Source organism: Anomaloglossus baeobatrachus, chromosome 11, assembly GCF_048569485.1.
Source record: "Anomaloglossus baeobatrachus isolate aAnoBae1 chromosome 11, aAnoBae1.hap1, whole genome shotgun sequence".
NCBI classification, from domain to species: Eukaryota; Metazoa; Chordata; class Amphibia; order Anura; family Aromobatidae; genus Anomaloglossus; species Anomaloglossus baeobatrachus.
Window position 1 is genome coordinate 183,598,735 of NC_134363.1, and position 25,542 is coordinate 183,624,276.

General features: G+C 53.0%; 1 protein-coding gene across 3 annotated transcripts; it reads left to right on the forward strand.

Annotated features, from left to right (window-relative positions):
• The first annotated feature begins 8,929 nt into the window (after positions 1-8,929).
• On the forward strand, positions 8,930-19,926 carry LZIC (leucine zipper and CTNNBIP1 domain containing). 3 transcript variants are annotated; one of them, XM_075328202.1, is made up of 7 exons: positions 8,930-8,970; positions 14,117-14,224; positions 14,304-14,439; positions 16,909-17,007; positions 17,149-17,244; positions 19,555-19,636; positions 19,776-19,926. In XM_075328202.1, the coding sequence occupies exons 2-7, from the start codon at positions 14,124-14,126 to the stop codon at positions 19,832-19,834; spliced, it is 573 nt and encodes a 190-aa protein (XP_075184317.1). In that variant the 5' UTR covers positions 8,930-8,970; positions 14,117-14,123; the 3' UTR covers positions 19,835-19,926. The 3 variants fall into 3 exon arrangements, with proteins under 3 accessions (XP_075184317.1, XP_075184316.1, XP_075184315.1); XM_075328201.1 differs by lacking the exon at positions 8,930-8,970 and adding an exon at positions 10,588-10,664; XM_075328200.1 differs by lacking the exon at positions 8,930-8,970 and adding an exon at positions 12,526-12,640.
• Positions 19,927-25,542: the final 5,616 nt, after the last annotated feature.

Genomic DNA, 25,542 nt, shown 5'->3' on the forward strand with positions numbered 1-25,542 from the left:
TGAAGATCAGTTCATGGGAAAGTAGAGTGCATGAATTGACATACCAGGTATTAGCACACACAGCAGAGCAAAGTGGAGTGAAGATCAGTTCATGGGAAAGTAGAGTGCATGAATTGACATACCAGGTATTAGCACACACAGCAGAGCAAAGTGGAGTGAAGATCAGTTCATGGGAAAGTAGAGTGCATGAATTGACATACCAGGTATTAGCACACACAGCAGAGCAAAGTGGAGTGAAGATCAGTTCATGGGAAAGTAGAGTGCATGAATTGACATACCAGGTATTAGCACACACAGCAGAGCAAAGTGGAGTGAAGATCAGTTCATGGGAAAGTAGAGTGCATGAATTGACATACCAGGTATTAGCACACACAGCAGAGCAAAGTGGAGTGAAGATCAGTTCATGGGAAAGTAGAGTGCATGAATTGACATACCAGGTATTAGCACACACAGCAGAGCAAAGTGGAGTGAAGATCAGTTCATGGGAAAGTAGAGTGCATGAATTGACATACCAGGTATTAGCACACACAGCAGAGCAAAGTGGAGTGAAGATCAGTTCATGGGAAAGTAGAGTGCATGAATTGACATACCAGGTATTAGCACACACAGCAGAGCAAAGTGGAGTGAAGATCAGTTCATGGGAAAGTAGAGTGCATGAATTGACATACCAGGTATTAGCACACACAGCAGAGCAAAGTGGAGTGAAGATCAGTTCATGGGAAAGTAGAGTGCATGAATTGACATACCAGGTATTAGCACACACAGCAGAGCAAAGTGGAGTGAAGATCAGTTCATGGGAAAGTAGAGTGCATGAATTGACATACCAGGTATTAGCACACACAGCAGAGCAAAGTGGAGTGAAGATCAGTTCATGGGAAAGTAGAGTGCATGAATTGACATACCAGGTATTAGCACACACAGCAGAGCAAAGTGGAGTGAAGATCAGTTCATGGGAAAGTAGAGTGCATGAATTGACATACCAGGTATTAGCACACACAGCAGAGCAAAGTGGAGTGAAGATCAGTTCATGGGAAAGTAGAGTGCATGAATTGACATACCAGGTATTAGCACACACAGCAGAGCAAAGTGGAGTGAAGATCAGTTCATGGGAAAGTAGAGTGCATGAATTGACATACCAGGTATTAGCACACACAGCAGAGCAAAGTGGAGTGAAGATCAGTTCATGGGAAAGTAGAGTGCATGAATTGACATACCAGGTATTAGCACACACAGCAGAGCAAAGTGGAGTGAAGATCAGTTCATGGGAAAGTAGAGTGCATGAATTGACATACCAGGTATTAGCACACACAGCAGAGCAAAGTGGAGTGAAGATCAGTTCATGGGAAAGTAGAGTGCATGAATTGACATACCAGGTATTAGCACACACAGCAGAGCAAAGTGGAGTGAAGATCAGTTCATGGGAAAGTAGAGTGCATGAATTGACATACCAGGTATTAGCACACACAGCAGAGCAAAGTGGAGTGAAGATCAGTTCATGGGAAAGTAGAGTGCATGAATTGACATACCAGGTATTAGCACACACAGCAGAGCAAAGTGGAGTGAAGATCAGTTCATGGGAAAGTAGAGTGCATGAATTGACATACCAGGTATTAGCACACACAGCAGAGCAAAGTGGAGTGAAGATCAGTTCATGGGAAAGTAGAGTGCATGAATTGACATACCAGGTATTAGCACACACAGCAGAGCAAAGTGGAGTGAAGATCAGTTCATGGGAAAGTAGAGTGCATGAATTGACATACCAGGTATTAGCACACACAGCAGAGCAAAGTGGAGTGAAGATCAGTTCATGGGAAAGTAGAGTGCATGAATTGACATACCAGGTATTAGCACACACAGCAGAGCAAAGTGGAGTGAAGATCAGTTCATGGGAAAGTAGAGTGCATGAATTGACATACCAGGTATTAGCACACACAGCAGAGCAAAGTGGAGTGAAGATCAGTTCATGGGAAAGTAGAGTGCATGAATTGACATACCAGGTATTAGCACACACAGCAGAGCAAAGTGGAGTGAAGATCAGTTCATGGGAAAGTAGAGTGCATGAATTGACATACCAGGTATTAGCACACACAGCAGAGCAAAGTGGAGTGAAGATCAGTTCATGGGAAAGTAGAGTGCATGAATTGACATACCAGGTATTAGCACACACAGCAGAGCAAAGTGGAGTGAAGATCAGTTCATGGGAAAGTAGAGTGCATGAATTGACATACCAGGTATTAGCACACACAGCAGAGCAAAGTGGAGTGAAGATCAGTTCATGGGAAAGTAGAGTGCATGAATTGACATACCAGGTATTAGCACACACAGCAGAGCAAAGTGGAGTGAAGATCAGTTCATGGGAAAGTAGAGTGCATGAATTGACATACCAGGTATTAGCACACACAGCAGAGCAAAGTGGAGTGAAGATCAGTTCATGGGAAAGTAGAGTGCATGAATTGACATACCAGGTATTAGCACACACAGCAGAGCAAAGTGGAGTGAAGATCAGTTCATGGGAAAGTAGAGTGCATGAATTGACATACCAGGTATTAGCACACACAGCAGAGCAAAGTGGAGTGAAGATCAGTTCATGGGAAAGTAGAGTGCATGAATTGACATACCAGGTATTAGCACACACAGCAGAGCAAAGTGGAGTGAAGATCAGTTCATGGGAAAGTAGAGTGCATGAATTGACATACCAGGTATTAGCACACACAGCAGAGCAAAGTGGAGTGAAGATCAGTTCATGGGAAAGTAGAGTGCATGAATTGACATTGAATTATCTCCATCTTATCCTTTAGTTGAACATTTCCTGTGGGGTCTATGTAATGGCAACAAATAGGGCCCATTATCTGACATATCCCACCTTGCTTAGCCGTCAAATAGTCCAATACTATTGTGTGACCTCATATTATTCTCTCCTTTGGCACTAAGAGTAAAGGGCCCCTGTGCAAGAATTGTGTATGGGCCCCTCTATGCTCCCACTTATCCATACTGTGCCCTAAACGCTCACTTATCCATACCGTCCCCCATGGTCCCACTTATCCATACTGTTTCCCCTAAACTCACTTATCCATACTGTTTCCCCTAAACGCTCACTTATCCATACTGTTTCCCCTAAACGCTCACTTATCCATACTGTTTCCCCTATGCACCAACTTATCCATATTGCCCTGTATGCTCCCACTTATCCATACTGTTTCCCCTATGCTCCCACTTATCCATACTGTTCCCTAAACGCTCACTTATCCATACTGTTTCCCCTATGCTCCCACTTATCCATACTGTTTCCCCTATGCTCCCACTTATCCATACTGTTTCCCCTATGCTCCCACTTATCCATACTGTCCCCTAAACGCTCACTTATCCATACCATTTCCCCTATGCTCCCACTTATCCATACCGTTCCCTAAGCACTCACTTATCCATACTGTTTCCCCTATGCTCCCACTTATCCATGCTATCCCCTATGCTCCCACTTATCCATACTGTTTCCCCTATGCTCCCACTTATCCATACCATTTCCCCTATGCTCCCACTTATCCATACCGTTCCCTAAACACTCACTTATCCATACTGTTTCCCCTATGCTCCCACTTATCCATACTATCCCCTATGCTCCCACTTATCCATACTGTTTCCCCTATGCTCCCACTTATCCATACTGTCCCCTAAAAGCTCACTTATCCATACCATTTCCCCTATGCTCCCACTTATCCATACCGTTCCCTAAACACTCACTTATCCATACTGTTTCCCCTATGCTCCCACTTATCCATACTATCCCCTATGCTCCCACTTATCCATACTGTTTCCCCTATGCTCCCACTTATCCATACCATTTCCCCTATGCTCCCACTTATCCATACCGTTCCCTAAACACTCACTTATCCATACTGTTTCCCCTATGCTCCCACTTATCCATACTATCCCCTATGCTCCCACTTATCCATACTGTTTCCCCTATGTTCCCACTTATCCATACTGTCCCTTAAACGCTCACTTATCCATACCGTCCCCCAAAGTTCTTACTCCGTAATATTTCCTCCTCCGTCTTCATACTATTCATTCACTTTTTATTACTGTGCCCCCCATTTTGCACATGGTCCAGTCACCCTACGCTGCTGTCTCTCACAATGTTCCATAATGCACACTCACAGTCTTTACCTCCGCGGCACAGCTATGCACAGCGCGCTGATGGCAATTCCACGCACAGTGACGTTCAATTGCCAATGGCCTATCAGAGGCCGCCCTATGACGCGCGCAACCTTTGATAGGCTGGCAGCCATTAAATGTCTCCGCTATGCGCTGCATGCTGATATAACTGCGCGGCGCATAGCAGTGACGTTTGATATTGCCACGGCCCGTTCTAATTACTGTGGTTACTGGTAGTGGGCACCCGCTATATCCAGCACGGTGACTCGCCGTGGACACTGGCAGATCCCCCACTGTCCCACCAGGCCAGTCAGACCCTGGCTGCGAGGCCCCCCCTCCCTTCTGGGCCCCAGTGCAGTTGCAGCGGCTATACGTCCGCCACCGATGGAGACAGCATATATCAATCCTCCGACTCCTGAAACACACAGGTAGAGCTGCGGAGGCGCCTGTCCTGATACATTGGACAAGGTTAATTATGTGTCACTTGATTCAATTTTCATTCAATCATCAGTTACACATCTAAAGACTCATTGATACATATAATAGACAAAAAAACAATGCACATAAAAATCAAACAATAGCAAAGGTTCAACAGAGATTGTCTTGTTAGGACCAATCACCCGTCCTGGAGCCTCTAGGGAACAAAGTAACACAATGGGTCACTCACCGAGGTTTATTCAGTGTTTCCCAGAGAGATGCTTGCAGTCGGGTCCAGAGGTGGTCCTGTTTGACAATACCCAGGTTTCGGGACCATGTAATGTCGTGGAGACCTCTCTGTAGAGAAATCTTTTAGGAGAACCTCAAATGGTCTCACACGTTTGCCCGTTTTGACCAAATCAGGTTGGTCGATCGATCGGAGAACAAGGACACAGTCAGTGCCGGTCGGCGAGCATGGGTGTCTGGCCTCACCGCACAAGCCACACGGATTTATTACAACCACAGAACAATGGGGGTAGGTTATTACTTATCCAAAACCATAGACGTTTCACGAGAAAAAGGCCATAAACCAGAGATTCTGCCGAACTGGTTCAAGCAAAGATCAGGACTGGCTGAGACCCAGCAACACAAGTAGAGAGTGACACACGCTGCGTCACAGCCTTTCTGGAGAACAATTACACCCAATATAACACAATTATCAGATATATAAAGTGCTTAAATGATAATGAAAACAAGGTTAAAATATTAACCATTACACAGGAAATTCTGAAACGTTTAGTCACTTGTGATTGGCTGGAAGACCTCATGCTGATACGGCAGGGGTGCACACAGTAAGGTATATCAAGAGGCCAAAAGTCCGTGAACCCCCCCCCCATATATCCTGTCCTGACTAATCTCATCACCTGCAGACAGGTCAATGCATTTCATGGAGTCTTCACTCTTGTCCTGAAATACTCTGTGCTGCAGGGAACCACATAATGCTCCTTTGCTCATATGAGCATAAACGTATCGGATCTTACAAGTTTATTGTATAGGGGTTTCTAATTGACTTGTCGTAATCACCACGAGATGCCACCGCACGGTACTGGCCGGGATCCTTCGTATAGCGAATTCTTAGATATGGTCTCTTTTATAAATAACCCCCATCCAGGTTAACGGGGGTCTTTGATTTGGAAAATCTTTATCCTTCACAAGTGATCAGGATGTTTGCCCCGGCTCGGACCCCCGTGATCATCTCCAATCTGCTTACAATTTCCCTGTAGCGCACCCACAGGAAGCACAGAGCATTACACAGTATAGCGCACCCACAGGAGGCACAGAGCATTACACAGTATAGCGCACCCACAGGAGGCACAGAGCATTACACAGTACCCACTGATATTATAGTGTAAGGCCCTGTGCGCACACAGGCTCTCAAAGATTTCCGCACCTGCGGGGAAAAAAACGCACCAAATCCGCACTGAAATCCACATGCGATTTGTTGCGTTTTGTTGCGTTTTTTCCGCAGGTTGTTCCCTGCAGGATTTCACAATTACATTAGTGAAATCTCACAGCTTCCTGCGGAAAAGAAGTGACATGCAAAATTGTTTTTGCTGCGGGAATTCTGCAGCAAAACATGCAGCTATAAAAATCAGCCTAGTGCGCACAGCATTTTTTTTTTCCCATTGGATTTGCTGGTGAATCACTGCAGAAAGGTTAAGAACATTTTCTGCAGCAAAACATGCAGCAAATCCGGCTAGTGCGCACAGAGCCTTATATACAGGACAGGACGGGTCCTCCAGGGCGAGGCACGCTCTAACCACTTATCACCTCCTCTGTTAACACAGAATTATCTAATAAAGTCTACATTTACCCTTTAAACAGTTCAAAGTAAAGTCTGAAGAATATTTTTGTTTGGTCACTGGCTACTGATTTACTGCCTCACTGTGATTTCTGTGGAAAAGCTTTGGCTGTCATTGTACCGGTAACGGGGGCTCTGGGCGTCACTACTGTGGTGGGGAAAGATGTGGCTAGTGACCTTCTCTGAAATGAATGCGGCTCTTAAGGTCAGAGAGTTTGGGGACCACTGTTCTAGGAAGACCCAGGGGTAGTAGACAGAGTAGACAGAACCTAAAGAGACACCATAGTAAGGCTGCAGGCAAGGAGAGAGGTACAAGGTGAGCAGTCAGAGGATGTTTTACAAGGATGTATATCCAGGGTGGTTAGAAGTCACGCAGTCTGAGAACGAACAGTCTCTGTCTGATGCTGGAGGAGTCTGGGACATTGGGGTGATCCTATGATTGTTATGGACACAATGAGGAGGATTGTGGGGTCCTCCAAGAGATGAGCAGAGCTTCCTATCTCCCCAGATCCAGGGGGATGTTTCCAGATTTGGGAAGATCTGCTTTCTCTGGAGGTTGGTGCCATGTCCACAGGTCAGCCAGAACTGGCATGGAACTCAGGGTAGGCTCTGTCCTCCTCCTTAACCAGAAACGATCCACGGCAGCCCTGTATTCTTGCTCCTGCAGACCTGATAAAGGTGGCCTGGAGGTCAGGAGTGGAGGTCGGGTGCGGGAGGCCAGACCAGGAGTGGAGGTGGGGTGCGGGAGGCCAGACCAGGAGTGGAGGTGGGGTGCGGGAGGCCAGACCAGGAGTGGAGGTCGGGTGCGGGAGGCCAGACCAGGAGTGGAGGTGGGGTGCGGGAGGCCAGACCAGGAGTGGAGGTCGGGTGCGGGAGGCCAGACCAGGAGTGGAGGTCGGGTGCGGGAGGCCAGACCAGGAGTGGAGGTCGGGTGCGGGAGGCCAGACCAGGAGTGGAGGTCGGGTGCGGGAGGCCAGACCAGGAGTGGAGGTCGGGTGCGGGAGGCCAGACCAGGAGTGGAGGTGGGGTGCGGGAGGCCAGACCAGGAGTGGAGGTGGGGTGCGGGAGGCCAGACCAGGAGTGGAGGTCGGGTGCGGGAGGCCAGACCAGGAGTGGAGGTCGGGTGCGGGAGGCCAGACCAGGAGTGGAGGTCGGGTGCGGGAGGCCAGACCAGGAGTGGAGGTCGGGTGCGGGAGGCCAGACCAGGATTGGAGGTCGGGTGCGGGAGGCCAGACCAGGAGTGGAGGTCGGGTGCGGGAGGCCAGACCAGGAGTGGAGGTCGGGTGCGGGAGGCCAGACCAGGAGTGGAGGTCGGGTGCGGGAGGCCAGACCAGGAGTGGAGGTCGGGTGCGGGAGGCCAGACCAGGAGTGGAGGTCGGGTGCGGGAGGCCAGACCAGGAGTGGAGGTCGGGTGCGGGAGGCCAGACCAGGAGTGGAGGTCGGGTGCGGGAGGCCAGACCAGGAGTGGAGGTCGGGTGCGGGAGGCCAGACCAGGAGTGGAGGTCGGGTGCGGGAGGCCAGACCAGGAGTGGAGGTCGGGTGCGGGAGGCCAGACCAGGAGTGGAGGTCGGGTGCGGGAGGCCAGACCAGGAGTGGAGGTCGGGTGCGGGAGGCCAGACCAGGAGTGGAGGTCAGTGTGGGAGAGGAGGCCAGGTGTGGGAGAGGAGGCGAGGTCAGGAGCAGAGGCCAGGTGTGGGAGAGGACGCGAGGTCAGGAGTGGAGGCCAGGTGTGGGAGAGGAGGCGAGGTCAGGAGCGGAGGCCAGGTGTGGGAGAGGAGGCCAGGTGTGGGAGAGGAGGCCAGGTGTGGGAGCGGAGGCGAGGTCAGGAGTGGAGGCCAGGTGTGGGAGAGGAGGCGAGGTCAGGAGCGGAGGCCAGGTGTGGGAGAGGAGGCGAGGTCAGGAGCGGAGGCCAGGTGTGGGAGAGGAGGCCAGACCAGGAGTGGAGGTCAGTGTGGGAGAGGAGGCCAGGTGTGGGAGAGGAGGCGAGGTCAGGAGTGGAGGCCAGGTGTGGGAGAGGAGGCGAGGTCAGGAGTGGAGGCCAGGTGTGGGAGAGGAGGCGAGGTCAGGAGTGGAGGCCAGGTGTGGGAGAGGAGGTAAGGTCAGGAGTGGAGGCCAGGTGTGGGAGGGGAGGTAAGGTCAGGAGTGGAGGCGAGGTTTGGGAAGTCAAGCCAGTTGTTGAGGCCAGGTGGGGGAGGCTGGGGGGCGCAACACTGGACAGATGCCAATTTCCTCAAAGTTGGGAGTAAATCAGGTGAAGAGCAGGAATACAGGCAGTGACCGGAGCCTGCACTGTCCTGTCATGAAGCTGCACTGCAGGCTGCTCCACCTGTGAAGCAGGAACACACAACATCCGCCACCAGAGCCCCCCGAACACTACATGTCCTGTACTCACCGTCCACGTGGGGGAAGATATTAAGCGCTGCACAAGAAAAGAAAGTATCTTCTCATTGGGTGAATGCTACGCCGTGCTCGTCCATTGGTTACCCTCCCGTGACGTCATCAGGATGCGCTCACCTTAGTGAAGCCAGCTGTGGAGCCAGGTAGGGAGCAGCAATGTGGCGGCGCAGTGTGTGCCCTGCAGGGTGGAGAGGCGGCGGCGGTGCTCGGGTGACTCCGGTGTCACCCCGCGCCCGGAGGACGGTGACTGCAGGCTGCAGTGTGAGGGCGGGAGGGGCAGAGCACGGTGTGTGGCGCTGCTGTGTCCTGCCTCCATCATACACGGATTCTGGGCTGCACTTTACAAAATATACAAGACAATCTGCGGATTTCAGGTTGACTGAGATCAGGCGCGGTCTCCACAGCGATTTCTAAATTGTAATTTGCAAATTTCTGCACCGAAAATCCGCCCGTATTTCTGCGCTGATTTGTATGTTTTGTTTTAATGAGTTCGTTATTGCAGAAATGTACAAAAATGTTCGGGGCCATTTGTTTAGTTCTTGAATATAAGACGCCCCAGAAAATGAGTGGGAACATTCACCCCAGACATTGCTGGGCTGAGGCTGATACTCATCTGCTTCATCTGGACTGTAAAATGCAGCATGTGACCCGCCCGGCACTGTAACCCCCGACCCCGGCGCTGTGACCCCGGCGCTGTGACCCGCCCGGCGCTGTAAACACACCCAAGCCCCCCCCCCCGACGCTGTGACCCTGGTACTGTGACTCACCTGGCGCTGTAACCCCCCCCCCGGCGCTGTGACCCTGGCACTGTAAACCCCCACCCATCCACCCACCCGCCCGGCGCTGTAACCCCAGACCCCGGCGCTGTGACCCCGGCACTGTGACCCGCCTGGCGCTGTAAACACCCCCCGGCGCTTTGCCCCTGGCACTGTGACCCCCATCCTGGCGCTTTGCCCCTGGCACTGTGACCCCCATCCTTTCGCTTTGCCCCTGGCACTGTGACCCCCATCCTGGCGCTTTGCCCCTGGCACTGTGACCCCCATCCTGGCGCTTTGCCCCTGGCACTGTGACCCCCATCCTGGCGCTTTGCCCCTGGCACTGTGACCCCCATCCTGGCGCTTTGCCCCTGGCACTGTGACCCCCATCCTGGCGCTTTGCCCCTGGCACTGTGACCCCCCCATCCTGGCGCTTTGCCCCTGGCACTGTGACCCCCCCATCCTGGCGCTTTGCCCCTGGCACTGTGACCCCCCCATCCTGGCGCTTTGCCCCTGGCACTGTGACCCCCCCATCCTGGCGCTTTGCCCCTGGCACTGTGACCCCCCCCATCCTGGCGCTTTGCCCCTGGCACTGTGACCCCCCCCATCCTGGCGCTTTGCCCCTGGCACTGTGACCCCCCCATCCTGGCGCTTTGCCCCTGGCACTGTGACCCCCCCGTCCTGGCGCTTTGCCCCTGGCACTGTGACCCCCCCGTCCTGGCGCTTTGCCCCTGGCACTGTGACCCCCCCCATCCTGGCGCTTTGCCCCTGGCACTGTGACCCCCCCCATCCTGGCGCTTTGCCCCTGGCACTGTGACCCCCCCATCCTGGCGCTTTGCCCCTGGCACTGTGACCCCCAGCCTGGCGCTTTGCCCCTGGCACTGTGACCCCCCCCCCCCCCTCTCCTGGCGCTTTGACCCTGGCACTGTGACCTGCCCGGCGCTGTGACTGCGTCTGTAGTGACACTTTTCACCTTGTAGACCTGGCCTGATGGTGCAGAACGGCCACAAGTGTCACATCTGGGGAGACCTCCATGACCGGTGCTGAACGTCTCTCACTGATACTTTCCATATGAGTGTCAGGTATGTTACATGTCCTGCGCACTGTACAGTCCACGGACCCTCGTGCTGTGTCTGCTGACTGTACGGTCCGGGAACTCATACGCTGTGCCTGTTGTACGGTCCAGAGACCCTTTCACCCTGCCCACTACACCCCCCCCCCCCCCGGCACTGTGACTCACCTGGCGCTGTACCCGCCCGGCGCTGTGACCCCGGCACTGTGATCCGCCTGGCGCTGTAAACACACCCAAGCCCCCCCCCCCCCCCGGCGCTGTGACCCTGGCACTGTGACTCACCTGGCGCTGTAACCCCCGCCCCCGGCGCTGTGACCCTGGCACTGTGACTCACCTGGCGCTGTAACCCCCCCCCCCCCCCGGCGCTGTGACCCGCCCGGCGCTGTAAACACCCCCCCCCCGGCGCTGTGACTCTGGCACTGTGACCCGCCCGGTGCTGTGACCCTGGCACTGTAAACCCCCACCCACCCCCCCGGCGCTGTGATCCTGGCACTGTGACTCCCAACCTGGCGCTTTGCCCCTGGCACTGTGACCCTCATCCTGGTGCTTTGCCCCTGGCACTGTGACCCCCATCCTGGTGCTTTGCCCCTGGCACTGTGACCCCCATCCTGGCGCTTTGCCCCTGGCACTGTGACCCCCATCCTGGCGCTTTGCCCCTGGCACTGTGACCCCCATCCTGGCGCCTTGCCCCTGGCACTGTGACCCCCATCCTGGCGCCTTGCCCCTGGCACTGTGACCCCCATCCTGGCGCTTTGCCCCTGGCACTGTGACCCCCATCCTGGCGCTTTGCCCCTGGCACTGTGACCCCCATCCTGGCGCTTTGCCCCTGGCACTGTGACCCCCATCCTGGCGCCTTGCCCCTGGCACTGTGACCCCCATCCTGGCGCCTTGCCCCTGGCACTGTGACCCCCATCCTGGCGCCTTGCCCCTGGCACTGTGACCCCCATCCTGGCGCCTTGCCCCTGGCACTGTGACCCCCATCCTGGCGCCTTGCCCCTGGCACTGTGACCCCCATCCTGGCGCCTTGCCCCTGGCACTGTGACCCCCATCCTGGCGCTTTGCCCCTGGCACTGTGACCCCCATCCTGGCGCTTTGCCCCTGGCACTGTGACCCCCATCCTGGCGCCTTGCCCCTGGCACTGTGACCCCCATCCTGGCGCCTTGCCCCTGGCACTGTGACCCCCATCCTGGCGCCTTGCCCCTGGCACTGTGACCCCCATCCTGGCGCCTTGCCCCTGGCACTGTGACCCCCATCCTGGCGCCTTGCCCCTGGCACTGTGACCCCCATCCTGGCGCCTTGCCCCTGGCACTGTGACCCCCATCCTGGCGCCTTGCCCCTGGCACTGTGACCCCCATCCTGGCGCCTTGCCCCTGGCACTGTGACCCCCATCCTGGCGCCTTGCCCCTGGCACTGTGACCCCCCATCCTGGCGCTTTGCCCCTGGCACTGTGACCCCCCATCCTGGCGCTTTGCCCCTGGCACTGTGACCCCCCATCCTGGCGCTTTGCCCCTGGCACTGTGACCCCCATCCTGGCGCTTTGCCCCTGGCACTGTGACCCCCATCCTGGCGCTTTGCCCCTGGCACTGTGACCCCCATCCTGGCGCTTTGCCCCTGGCACTGTGACCCCCATCCTGGCGCTTTGCCCCTGGCACTGTGACCCCCATCCTGGCGCTTTGCCCCTGGCACTGTGACCCCCATCCTGGCGCTTTGCCCCTGGCACTGTGACCCCCATCCTGGCGCTTTGCCCCTGGCACTGTGACCCCCATCCTGGCGCTTTGCCCCTGGCACTGTGACACCCCCCCCCCCATCCTGGCGCTTTGCCCCTGGCACTGTGACCTGCCCGGCGCTGTGACTGCGTCTGTAGTGACACTTTTCACCTTGTAGACCTGGCCTGATGGTGCAGAATGGCCACAAGTGTCACATCTGGGGAGACCTCCATGACCGGTGCTGAACGTCTCTTACTGATACTTTCCATATGAGTGTCAGGTATGTTACATGTCCTGCGCACTGTACAGTCCACGGACCCTCGTGCTCTGCCTGCTGGCTGTACGGTCCGGGAACTCATACGCTGTGCTTGTTGTACGGTCCAGAGACCCTTTCACCCTGCCCACTGTATGGTCCGGGGACCCTTGTAGCATGCCTGCTGTACACTTTGGAGACTCTCGAACTGTGCCCACTATATGCTCTGGGGACCCTCGTGCTGTGCCTGCTGTACAGTCTGGGTGACCCTCGCGCCGCGCCTGCTGTACAGTCTGGGTGACCCTCGCGCCGTGCCTGCTGTACAGTCTGGGTGACCCTCGCGCCGTGCCTGCTGTGCACTCTGGGGACCCTCGCGCCGTGCCTGCTGTGCACTCTGGGGACCCTCGCGCCGTGCCTGCTGTGCACTCTGGGGACCCTCGCGCCGTGCCTGCTGTGCACTCTGGGGACCCTCGCGCCGTGCCTGCTGTGCACTCTGGGGACCCTCGCGCCGTGCCTGCTGTGCACTCTGGGGACCCTCGCGCCGTGCCTGCTGTGCACTCTGGGGACCCTCGCGCCGTGCCTGCTGTGCACTCTGGGGACCCTCGCGCCGTGCCTGCTGTGCACTCTGGGGACCCTCGCGCCGTGCCTGCTGTGCACTCTGGGGACCCTCGCGCCGTGCCTGCTGTGCACTCTGGGGACCCTCGCGCCGTGCCTGCTGTGCACTCTGGGGACCCTCGCGCCGTGCCTGCTGTGCACTCTGGGGACCCTCGCGCCGTGCCTGCTGTGCACTCTGGGGACCCTCGCGCCGTGCCTGCTGTGCAGTCTGGGGGACCCTCGCGCCGTGCCTGCTGTGCAGTCTGGGGGACCCTCGCGCCGTGCCTGCTGTGCGCTCTGGGGACCCTCGCGCCGTGCCTGCTGTGCGCTCTGGGGACCCTCGCGCCGTGCCTGCTGTGCGCTCTGGGGACCCTCGCGCCGTGCCTGCTGTGCGCTCTGGGGACCCTCGCGCCGTGCCTGCTGTGCGCTCTGGGGACCCTCGCGCCATGCCTGCTGTGTGCTCTGGGGACCTCGCACGTTGCTCTGTCACGTGTTTTCTGTCCAGATAATGTACCGTCCTAGAGCGGCTGCAGTGCCTTTATATGTAATAACATATTGACCTAGAAATGAATGTCTCCCCGTAATCAGCTGATAGAATTGCAGCCTCAGGCAGCGATCCTCCATCATCACATGCTGCTCATCACCAGCCCGGAGCGCCTCCTCTCTCCTCACACGCCGCCGGCTTCTCCTTCCTCGGTGTTGTTCCTCCAAAGACGGCAGCACTTGTCTCATCAGAATATGGCAGTCCCAGCACCTGTCGTATGCGGCCACATTGGTCTGCACCGGAGCCTGGACATCCAGTGCCGTGATCTCTGCAGAGCGATGCAGATGCCGTCCTCTAATGTTTACTTCCCATATAACTTTGTACCTTATCCTTTGCAAGATCCAGAATATAATTTTTGTTGACAGTGACAAGATGGCGTCGAGAGGGAAGAGCGAGACCAGCAAACTCCGGCAGAACTTGGAGGAGCAGCTGGACCGTCTGATGCAGCAGCTCCAGGACCTGGAGGAGTGCAGGTATTCTGCTGGTGTTATCTGATGTCAGGGCGATGACAGCCATCGCTGCCGCGGAGTAGTATCCTCACTTTCCTTCTAGAGAGGAGCTGGACGCTGACGAATATGAGGAGACGAAGAAAGAGACGCTGGAGCAGCTGAGTGAGTTCAACGACTCTCTGCAGAAGATCATTGCCGGGAACATGACGCTGGTGGACGAGCTCGGCGGGATGCAGCTGGTGAGGAACATTCACACCATGGGGTTATGGCTGCAATCCCCGGGCTCCTGACCCGGACTAGAAGCCTCGGGGTCATCCATCACACTGTTAGTTCAGGTTAATCCAACGTCCGATCATACAGTGAGGCTCATTGCTTGATGTGCTGTCACTTTAGTTGTGATCACAGCCGCCTCCATAGGCTGGACTCACACCGAACGATTCCTTTCCCAGGAATGCTCGTTTCCCATTAATCACAAAGTCTAAGCGGTCTCGTCAGGCACAATGTGTAGCGCTGTGTCCCTGCACTCTTCGTTCTCCCCTCCTGCAGGGACGCGCTGTCCCTCACCGCCGCGGCCGGCTCCCTCTATGCTGCTCGGCATCCCTGCTCTCCTCCACGTGGGCGCCTCCTCTTTACCCCTCCCAGAGTCTGTGCATGTGTCACAGGACCTTCGGGAGCGCTCCTAGGGAGTGTGCATGCGCCGCTGCCCTCTCTTAAAGGGCCAGCATGCCAATCGTAGGAAGTGCCTCTCAGCCTATTGCTTAGAGGCACTGGGTATTTATAAGGCACACTTCCACTAGGGGAGGTGCCTGCTCAACACCATCTGTTCCTAGTCAGTTGAGTTCTGTTTAGCTAGTTGTCAGGTCACCCGTCCTGTCCATCTTGTTCTATCCTTCCCTCTACCTGGTCCTAGGTCGTCCTGCTATTGGCATCTGGTTCCAGTCCTACCTGTACCTGGTCCCAGCCCCTCCTGCCTATTGGCATCTGGTTCCAGACCTGTCCTGTACCTGGTCCCAGCCCCTCCTGCCTATTGGCATCTGGTTCCAGTCCTGCCCTGTACCTGGTCCCAGCCCGTCCTGCCTATTGGCATCTGGTTCCAGTCCCGCCCTGTACCTGGTCCCAGCCCGTCCTGCCTATTGGCACCTGGTTCCAGTCCCGCCCTGTACCTGGTCCCAGCCCGTCCTGCCTATTGGCACCTGGTTCCAGTCCCGCCCTGTACCTGGTCCCAGCCCGTCCTGCCTATTGGCACCTGGTTCCAGTCCCGCCCTGTACCTGGTCCCAGCCCCTCCTGCCTATTGGCATCTGGTTCCAGACCTGTCCTGTACCTGATCCCAGCCCGTCCTACCTATTGGCATCTGGTTCCAGTCCCGTCCTGTACCTGGTCCCAGCCTGTCCTGCCTATTGGCATCTGGTTCCAGTCCCGTCCTGTACCTGATCCCAGCCCGTCCTACCTATTGGCATCTGGTTCCAGTCCCGTCCTGTACCTGGTCCCAGCCTGTCCTGCCTATTGGCATCTGGTTCCAGTCCCGTCCTGTACCTGGTCCCAGCCCGTCCTACCTATTGGCATCTGGTTCCAGTCCCGTCCTGTACCTGGTCCCAGCCCGTCCTGCCTATTGGCACCTGGTTCCAGTCCCACCCTGTACCTGGTCCCAGCCCGTCCTGCCTATTGGCACCTGGTTCCAGTCCCGCCCTGTACCTGGTCCCAGCCCGTCCTGCCTATTGGCACCTGGTTCCAGTCCCGCCCTGTACCTGGTCCCAGCCCGTCCTGCCTATTGGCACCTGGTTCCAGTCCCGCCCTGTACCTGGTCCCAGCCTGTCCTGCCTATTGGTACCTGGTTCCAGTCCCGCCCTGTACCTGGTCCCAGCCCGTCCTGCCTATTGGCACCTGGTTCCAGTCCCGTCCTGTACCTGGTCCCAGCCCGTCCTGCCTATTGGCACCTGGTTCCAGTCCCGTCCTGCACCTGGTCCCAGCCCGTCCTGCCTATTGGCACCTGGTTCCAGTCCCGCCCTGTACCTGGTCCCAGCCTGTCCTGCCTATTGGCACCTGGTTCCAGTCCCGCCCTGTACCTGGTCCCAGCCCGTCCTGCCTGTTGGCATCTGGTTCCAGTCCCGCCCTGTACCTGGTCCCAGCCCGTCCTGCCTGTTGGCATCTGGTTCCAGTCCTACCCATACCTGGCTATCAGCCTGCCCTGTCCTTTTGGTACCTGTAACCTATCCTGCCTACCCTGTTGGTACTATAGACTCTGTAGGTCCGTCAACCCTTGGCGGTGCTAGAGACTCTGCCTGTCCGTCCTGACTCAGCCTGTGCTGTGCAGACGACCCTGCCCTGGGGTTCAGCTGCCACAGTCCCGGCCTTTATCCCATGGTAGGGTAGGCGCGGGGTCTCTCTGTGGTCCGGTGGGTCCACTCCAGCTCGCCGCTTTAGCATCCCCGGGCGTTACAAAATGGTTTTTAAGATTGCTTAAAAATCTTCATTTTTGGCAGCACCTTGTCCTGTGTGACCAGTATGTGCTGCCGAGAACATTGCCATTCAGTACCATCAACCGGGAAGAAATGTCTGGCCCGAGGAGACGTCTCTGATGTGGAACCGTTGCCCCTTTTCTTAAGTTGTTACCAGGATACCTCCTGCCCGGCTGTCACTTGTATCACTCCCTAATATTATTTTTGATACTATGTATACTTTGATATATTCCCCCTCTTTTGTCTTTGAGGCCATTCAAGCAGCCATCAGCCAAGCGTTCAAGACCCCCGAGGTTATCCGGATGTTTGCCAAGAAGCAGCCGGGGCAGCTGAGGACGCGGCTCTCCGAGGTGAGCCAGAATTTTAATTTTCTTCATAATTACGGCCAAACTGGTAGAAAACTGGCCACGGGGCTTTCTCACGGCTTTGTAGCAATTTTTGGAAACAATGTAACAAGACCTCATTCTATTAATGTTTGTCTCATTTTATAGATGGATCGAGATCTAATGGTGGGAAAATTAGCCCGAGATGTTTACACACAGCAGAAGGGAGAAATCCTCACCGCACTGCGGAAACTGGGAGAGAAGGTGACGTCCATACAATCCACAACCATTAATTATGTCCATCATCCTGGAAAAGACTTTTACTTTATACAGGGAGCTCCCCCTAGTGGTGGCTGCAGACAGGATCTTATCATGTATGTCTGTATACAGGGAGCTCCCCCTAGTGGTGGCTGCAGACAGGATCTTATCATGTATCTCTGTATACAGGGAGCTCCCCCTAGTGGTGTCTGCAGACAGGATCTTATCATGTATCTCTGTATACAGGGAGCTCCCCCTAGTGGTGGCTGCAGACAGGATCTTATCATGTATGTCTGTATACAGGGAGCTCCCCCTAGTGGTGGCTGCAGACAGGATCTTATCATGTATCTCTGTATACAGGGAGCTCCCCCTAGTGGTGTCTGCAGACAGGATCTTATCATGTATCTCTGCATACAGGGAGCTCCCCCTAGTGGTGACTGCAGACAGGATCTTATCATGTATCTCTGTATACAGGGAGCTCCCCCTAGTGGTGACTGCAGACAGGATCTTATCATGTATCTCTGTATACAGGGAGCTCCCCCTAGTGGTGACTGCAGACAGGATCTTATCATGTATCTCTGTATACAGGGAGCTCCCCCTAGTGGTGACTGCAGACAGGATCTTATCATGTATCTCTGTATACAGGGAGCTTCCCCTAGTGGTGACTGCAGACAGGATCTTATCATGTATCTCTGTATACAGGGAGCTCCCCCTAGTGGTGACTGCAGACAGGATCTTCTCATGTATCTCTGTATACAGGGAGCTCCCTCTAGTGGTGACTGCAGACAGGATCTTCTCATGTATCTCTGTATACAGGGAGTTCCCCCTAGTGGTGACTGCAGACAGGATCTTCTCATGTATCTCTGTATACAGGGAGCTCCCTCTAGTGGTGACTGCAGACAGGATCTTCTCATGTATCTCTGTATACAGGGAGTTCCCCCTAGTGGTGACTGCAGACAGGATCTTATCATGTATCTCTGTATACAGGGAGCTCCCCCTAGTGGTGACTGCAGACAGGATCTTATCATGTATCTCTGTATACAGGGAGCTTCCCCTAGTGGTGACTGCAGACAGGATCTTATCATGTATCTCTGTATACAGGGAGCTCCCCCTAGTGGTGACTGCAGACAGGATCTTCTCATGTATCTCTGTATACAGGGAGCTCCCTCTAGTGGTGACTGCAGACAGGATCTTATCATGTATCTCTGTATACAGGGAGCTCCCCCTAGTGGTGACTGCAGACAGGATCTTCTCATGTATCTCTGTATACAGGGAGCTCCCTCTAGTGGTGACTGCAGACAGGATCTTCTCATGTATCTCTGTATACAGGGAGTTCCCCCTAGTGGTGACTGCAGACAGGATCTTCTCATGTATCTCTGTATACAGGGAGCTCCCTCTAGTGGTGACTGCAGACAGGATCTTCTCATGTATCTCTGTATACAGGGAGTTCCCCCTAGTGGTGACTGCAGACAGGATCTTCTCATGTATCTCTGTATACAGGGAGCTCCCCCTAGTGGTGACTGCAGACAGGATCTTCTCATGTATCTCTGTATACAGGGAGTTCCCCCTAGTGGTGACTGCAGACAGGATCTTCTCATGTATCTCTGTATACAGGGAGTTCCCCCTAGTGGTGACTGCAGACAGGATCTTCTCATGTATCTCTGTATACAGGGAGTTCCCCCTAGTGGTGACTGCAGACAGGATCTTCTCATGTATCTCTGTATACAGGGAGCTCCCCCTAGTGGTGGCTGCAGACAGGATCTTATCATGTATCTCTGTATACAGGGAGCTCCCCCTAGTGGTGACTGCAGACAGGATCTTATCATGTATCTCTGTATACAGGGAGTTCCCCCTAGTGGTGACTGCAGACAGGATCTTATCATGTATCTCTGTATACAGGGAGTTCCCCCTAGTGGTGGCTGCAGACAGGATCTTATCATGTATCTCTGTATACAGGGAGCTCCCCCTAGTGGTGGCTGCAGACAGGATCTTATCATGTATCTCTGTATACAGGGAGCTCCCCCTAGTGGTGGCTGCAGACAGGCTCTTATCATGTATCTGTATACCGGGAGCTCCCCCTAGTGGTGGCTGCAGACAGGATCTTCTCATGTATTTCTGTATACAGGGAGCTCCCCCTAGTGGTGGCTGCAGACAGGATCTTCTCATGTATCTCTGTATACAGGGAGCTCCCCCTAGTGGTGGCTGCAGACAGAACTTTATGTAATGTCTATAAAGACGCTCTGTGTGTTCTGGGATTTCGGATTGGTACGCTTTAAATTTTAGAGCTGGTTTCCTGATTTTCCTGTTTGTGTTTAGCTGACTCCGGAGGATGAAGCTTTCTTAGCAGAGAATGCAGGCGCGGCCCTCAGCCAGTTTCAGAAGGTGTCGGATGGATTAGGTATGTCATAACACATAGATTATTGTTTAGTCCTGTGTTGCCCCAGTTAAATTAAAGTTTCAAATGATGGCGAAAAAGGACATTTTTTTTAATTTTAACCATTTAACCCCTGATTGTCGTCGTTCTTTTTGTGTTGCAGGATCAGGAGACAAAGTTTTGGCTCTGGCGAGTATTGAGGTGGAGAATGCTAAGAAGTGAGGCAGCAGGACGGGGCGATCGGCGCGTTTCACTTTGCACAGGCCGATGGTGGTGGTTGGAGGACGCACGTGTTCAGTTTTGTATCTGCAGTTTTCATACTCCGGAGACTTTTCTAGGATCCATCCCGTGGATAATGGCGTTTACCGTTCGTGTAGATTTTTTTATTTGTACCTTTTTACGGCGTGCGGGAGTGCTCGGTGTCACTTCCTGCACTTATTTCATAGGATTGTTTTTTGTAATGTGACTGAGTGTACGATAATAAATTATAAGTGTCAAGTTTTCTTGGATAAATAATGTCTTCATAGAGGGATGGGGGTCTCACACTCGGGACGTCACATTTACCTCTACTACATGGAGCGGACTCCTTGACATCTGTCCTTGCATAAGGCCCTGTGCGCACTGGAAAACGGAATTTTCTTAAGAGAATTCCGCAGGATCTGAAAGATTACCGCACCCGCGGTAAAAAAAAAAAAAAAACGCGGCAAACCGCATGCGATTTGCTGCGGTTTTACCGCGTGCGGGTTGGTACATGTGTTTTAATGCAATAAAGCACATTTGAAGGAAAAAAAAAAAAAAAGTAATTTCCTTCTGAGATAGAAAGTAGATAGATAAATAGACAGAAGAATAGATAGAGGGATTGAGTCCGCTGCATTTCTCACGTTCGGTAGTGTGTTCACATTACCGGCTGTGGGAAATGACCTGTGGTTACCTCTGCTGTCTGTCTCGTTGCGAGGCTGCATTCAGTACAGTGTGTCAGTCGCAGCTGGATGCAAGCATCGCAGGACGTGAATTACGCCGGAGCTGTGTGTTTCGTGGGGGTTAATAAAGGGGTGAAACAGGGGCTTTTTTGTGTTTTATTTAAAATAAGGGATTTTTCGGTGTGTGTGTTTTTTCACTTTACTAATGGGTTGATCATGTCAGCTGTCACATAGACGCTGCCATGATCAAGCCTGGACTTAGTGGCGGCGATCCGCCGCCATTAACTCCTAATATTACCGTCATTGCCACCGCATCACGACAGCAGGAAGAGCCGGGGACACTCCGGGACTGACGCATAATGGGTGCGACAGTCCCGGGGCAGCTGCGGGCTGATATTCTCGGCTGCGGGAGGGAGGGGGGACATTAACCCTGCCCCCCGTCTTCCCCAGCCTGAGAAAACCGGGCCGCCGCTGTGTGCTTACCTCGACTGGACGATAAAAATACGGCGGAGCACACGTGTTTTTTTTTTTTCTTTTCTCTATATGTCCGTTTTATTTGTATGTGTATTCTATATGTCTGTGTGTGTTCTATGTCTGTGTCTGTGATCTGTGTGATTACTCTGCTCCGCTTCCTCTTCCTGTTATAATGACATCACTTCCCTGCAAACCGCAGGCAGCGATGAACATTATGTCCCGAAACTGCGAAATACCGCAGGGAATAACGCAGGAAAACACAATGAAAATTTGCTGCCTGCGTTATTCCCTGCGGTATTTCACGATTACATGGCAGTCAATGGAGTGAAATCCCGCAGCGACGTGCGGAAAAGAAGTGACATGCAATTGTTTTTGCTGCGGGAATCCCACATCAAAACATGCAGCTGTCAAAATCCGCATAGTGCACACAGCATTTTTTTTTTCCCATTGGATTCGCTGGTGAATCACTGCAGAGATGTTATGAACATAACATGCAGCAAATCCGCAGCAATAACCGGCAAGTGCGCACAGGGCCTTACACAGACATCAGTTTTTCCTTCAGCGAAATCTGGTTCTGCCACATTTTCTGAGTACAACCCCTTTAAATCCCAAAAGCAAAGTGTTGAAGGTTAAAGGGGTTTTCCATTGGAAAAGCAGGTCTGCCTTCTTTCACAAACAGCACCACCCCTGACCAATTGGTTGTGTGTTTTATTCCAGCTCCGCTCCATTCACTTTAATGACACCGAATTGTAATATCAGACACAACCTATGATCGGGGGAAGCTGAAAAAAAGGCAGCCATGTTTTTCTAATACCGAACAACCCCTTTAAATTGAAATCTGAAGCGTAGGTTTACAAAAATTGCATCTTTTTTTTTTTTTTATTTAGTTTTTTTTTTTTGTCAGGCTATAGCCTACATTATACTCTAGTCACATCCAGTGCTGCATGCATCTTTCACCACAGTATAGACCCTGAACAAGCAGCATTAAACGATGCACATTCATCAGGTTCATGGATATTATTGCATTGTGGGACATCCTTTTGCAAAGTTCATTATGGCAGCGCCCACCCTGCAGAGACAGAACGAGCAGGAGGGGGCTCATATGACGTGCTACAATTCCTACATTTCCTCCCACAATGCCACAATGTCAAGGGGTGCAGAAATTTGTTCTTTACTGTCTGAGCCGATGCTCAGTGTCGCCCCCCCCCCCGGATTCATATATTTTGTATACGCTATAAGAGTGGGTGAGGGGAAGCGACAACTGAGTCGAACTAATGTCTGTAGGTCTAGGAGGGTACAGGAGGTGACGACCACCATCCCTGGCACATGAGGGGGCCTACAAACTATTCTGATGAGCATATGGAGCCGTGGGAATAGGAGAGGGGTATACATTTAGGGTTTGGTGCTTGTAGGCTATAGCTTCCACTTCTGTAGAGGATTTGTTCATTTTGCCCGTTCTGTAGATAAGTCATTGTACATTTTGTAAAGTCCACATAAGTCATTGATATTCCTCTCCTGCGGCGCCTTCTGCCTCCTCCCTGGCTCCTGCGCCACCTTCTGCCTCCTCCCTGGCTCCTGCGGCGCCTTCTGCCTCCTCCCTGGCTCCTGCGGCGCCTTCTGCCTCCTTCCCGGCTTCGGTGCGCTGCTGGGAAGGATTAAGTATTGTAGCTAATGAAGAGAAATAATCCAGTATTTGTGCTGCTGTTGTCTTCTCTGTCGTTGTCTTAAATTAAATCTCCCATTGAGTTAATTGTGTAGTGTCAGGTCAGTGCCGAGCTGGCGAGTACGGGGGGGAAAACTCGAGTTGGCGAATGCGGGGGGGGAGACTCGAGCTGGCGAGTGCAGGGGGGGAAGACTCGAGTTAGCGAGTGCGGGGGAGGAGACTCGAGTTAGCGAGTGCGGGGGAGGAGACTCGAGCTGGCGAGTACGGGAGGGGAAAACTCGAGCTGGCGAGTGCGGGGGGAGGGGAGACTCGAGCTGGCGAGTGCGGGGAAGATTCTACCGCAATTATTTCAGGGGTGGCTGATATTACATTATCTGTATACAGACTGATCTGCCATAACATTAATACCACCAGTATTGTGCCGCTCCCCCTGTCTGACCTGTCGAGGTCCGGACGCCACAAGGTCCCCGCAGGCGTCTCGTGGTATCAGCCGATTGGGTTTCTCTTGGCATCGCGCCTCTCAGGAGTGTTAATGAAGATGTAATTTGAGCTTGGGGCTGTCAGCTGCTGGGTTTTGTTTGGGGTGTGAAGATTTTCCTAATATCGGGGTCAGGATGGTATCTGCAATGTACAGCTCATCACAGGATTAAATGTCTGCCAGGATGAAACTGGAGACCGGTCTTTGCAATCTGTTCAGACATTTGTCAAATTAAAAAGATAATAAAAGTATCAAAAATCCAAAATCAGGTTTCCATCCAGAATCAGTGAAACCTGTATGTAGCTAAGAAATGGATATCGTATCTAATGTAGACAAGAAAAGCCCGGACTGATACATTGTACCAAAGCCTCAGCGAGATCTGTGCAGCCGCTGAGGATGGGTTTAGCTCGTCTCTTGGACTGATATAACTGTGTCCGCTTCTATGTACAGAATAAGGCTGAGTATAGACAGACCCCAATACCTGGACTGACCGAGGATCTCCTGTTGTAAATACATTTTCCAGTTTGGGGCTCCCTCTTGTGGTCAGTGCTGGCAGTGCAGTTGACTTGTGGAATGAGAGCCTCACACCTGTGGAGGACAGGCAATCAGGCCTTTCAGATTGGGCCTATATAACTGAGTAGTTTTATCCTGTTACTTGCCGGTGCTCAATGGATCTCCTGTGTGTTAAGGACATTCTGAAACCAGCCCTTCTCTCTACCAGAACTCCTCTGAGATAAGTTGGCCTTTGTACCTCTGTTTATTGTTTCCATTTTCTTGGTGTTTTTTTCTGCTTTGATACTATTGCTTGATTTTTATTTTGTCTGTGTGGAGTTCTTGGTGGAATTGGATCATTCCCTGCTGGGAGTGTCTGTATGCTTAGCTCCATGATTCTGCTATGTATGGTGTTTTGTCATGCTTGGTATGAAATTCAGTCCCTCATCTATATTAGTGTTTTTGGATCTCCGTAACATCAGAGTACTGATATAGTTGGGGAGAGCCTGTGTGGGCTCAGGGTCTTTTCATATCAGGCGTGCTGAGATTTATTAGGGTTATTACGGCTGCAGACAGTTGCTCTTTCCTATCCTTTCGTATAAAGATAGTTTGGGCCTCATCTTTGCTGAATCTGTTTTCTGGCTTTGTATTGTGTTTTCCTATATCACCATAGTCTTTCAATGTGGGGGGCTAGCTATATCTTTGGGGATTGCTCCGAGGCAGATTAGCTTTCTTATATCTATATCTGTGAGAATATTTAGTTCTCCGGCTGTGTCGAGACGACTAGTTCATCGTAGGCTCGTCCCACGGCTACTTCTAGTTGTGTGTAAGGATTAGGTCTGCAGTCCGTTAAGGTTCCAACCACTCTGGTTACTTTTTGGGTTTCTGCATTTTTGATCCTCCTCGGTCACTCAATCATAACATTCTCCCGACCCGAATTTACACCCTTTTGTTTGCCTATGAGTCAGGAGACCTGTGGTCAGACCGGACATCGCTGTAAAAATCAAGAGCATTCCCCCTTATTTTACAGCCATTATCTGGAATATCGATCACCAAGGGGTCCGACTACCGACACCTCACGGATCGGCTGATTACTGCACTCACGGACCGGCTGATTACTGCACTCACGGACAGCGCTGTAAGGGTTATAGTGGCCATGATTGGTACTGCAGCTTTTCATCGATGCAAGTGAATAGGAGGAAGCTGCAGTACCAATCACATCCACTGCAAATTATACGGCGCTATGTTACTTCCAGTGCAAGAAGATGCATGGGGGGTCCCAGGATCGGACCCCCACAATCTGATATTGAAGATGTATCCTAAGGATAAGTCATCCACATTAAAGTCTCCAAAAAAGCCTTAAAAGCAGACAATGAATTCTTCTTTTCAGCCAGGTCTTGCTGCACTTCAGGATACCCATAAAGCCCACTATTGTCCCACATTTTTGCAGATTCCCCCCTCTGCGGTCGTCCGCTGTCGCTCCTTACTCCCTATGGCTATGACTGTCATTAAAATGTGGCCCTGGGATGAAGTAACGTGATGATGATATTACCAGATGCTGAGCAAAGCCCAAGACGTCTGTGGTCAGCGGCAGCTAAATATAGAGCCGGAAGAAGAGAGTCCCGTGTAATTATACGGGGGGTTCACCTATCGGGACCCCGCGGCAGTGGCACCCATGTATCTGCACCAGTAACACTGCCATAATATAGTGTCTCATTAGTAATTTGGGGGCTCTCCTTATACCCTGGTATGAAATGCAGGAACAAAAATGCATTTATTAATAAAAAAAAAATATATATATAAAATAATGCAATTGTTAAAAAATGGTTTGTGTCACCTGCAACGCAACATGGTCAAAGCCCCCCCCCCCCACAAAAAAAAATCATCCCGGATTATATAAAAA

Coding starts and splice junctions, on each gene's coding strand:
- LZIC (XM_075328201.1), top strand. Junction 14,225..14,303: donor CAGGACCTGGAGGAGTGCAG/GTATTCTGCTGG, acceptor CTTTCCTTCTAG/AGAGGAGCTGGACGCTGACG. Junction 19,637..19,775: donor GAAGGTGTCGGATGGATTAG/GTATGTCATAAC, acceptor TTTGTGTTGCAG/GATCAGGAGACAAAGTTTTG.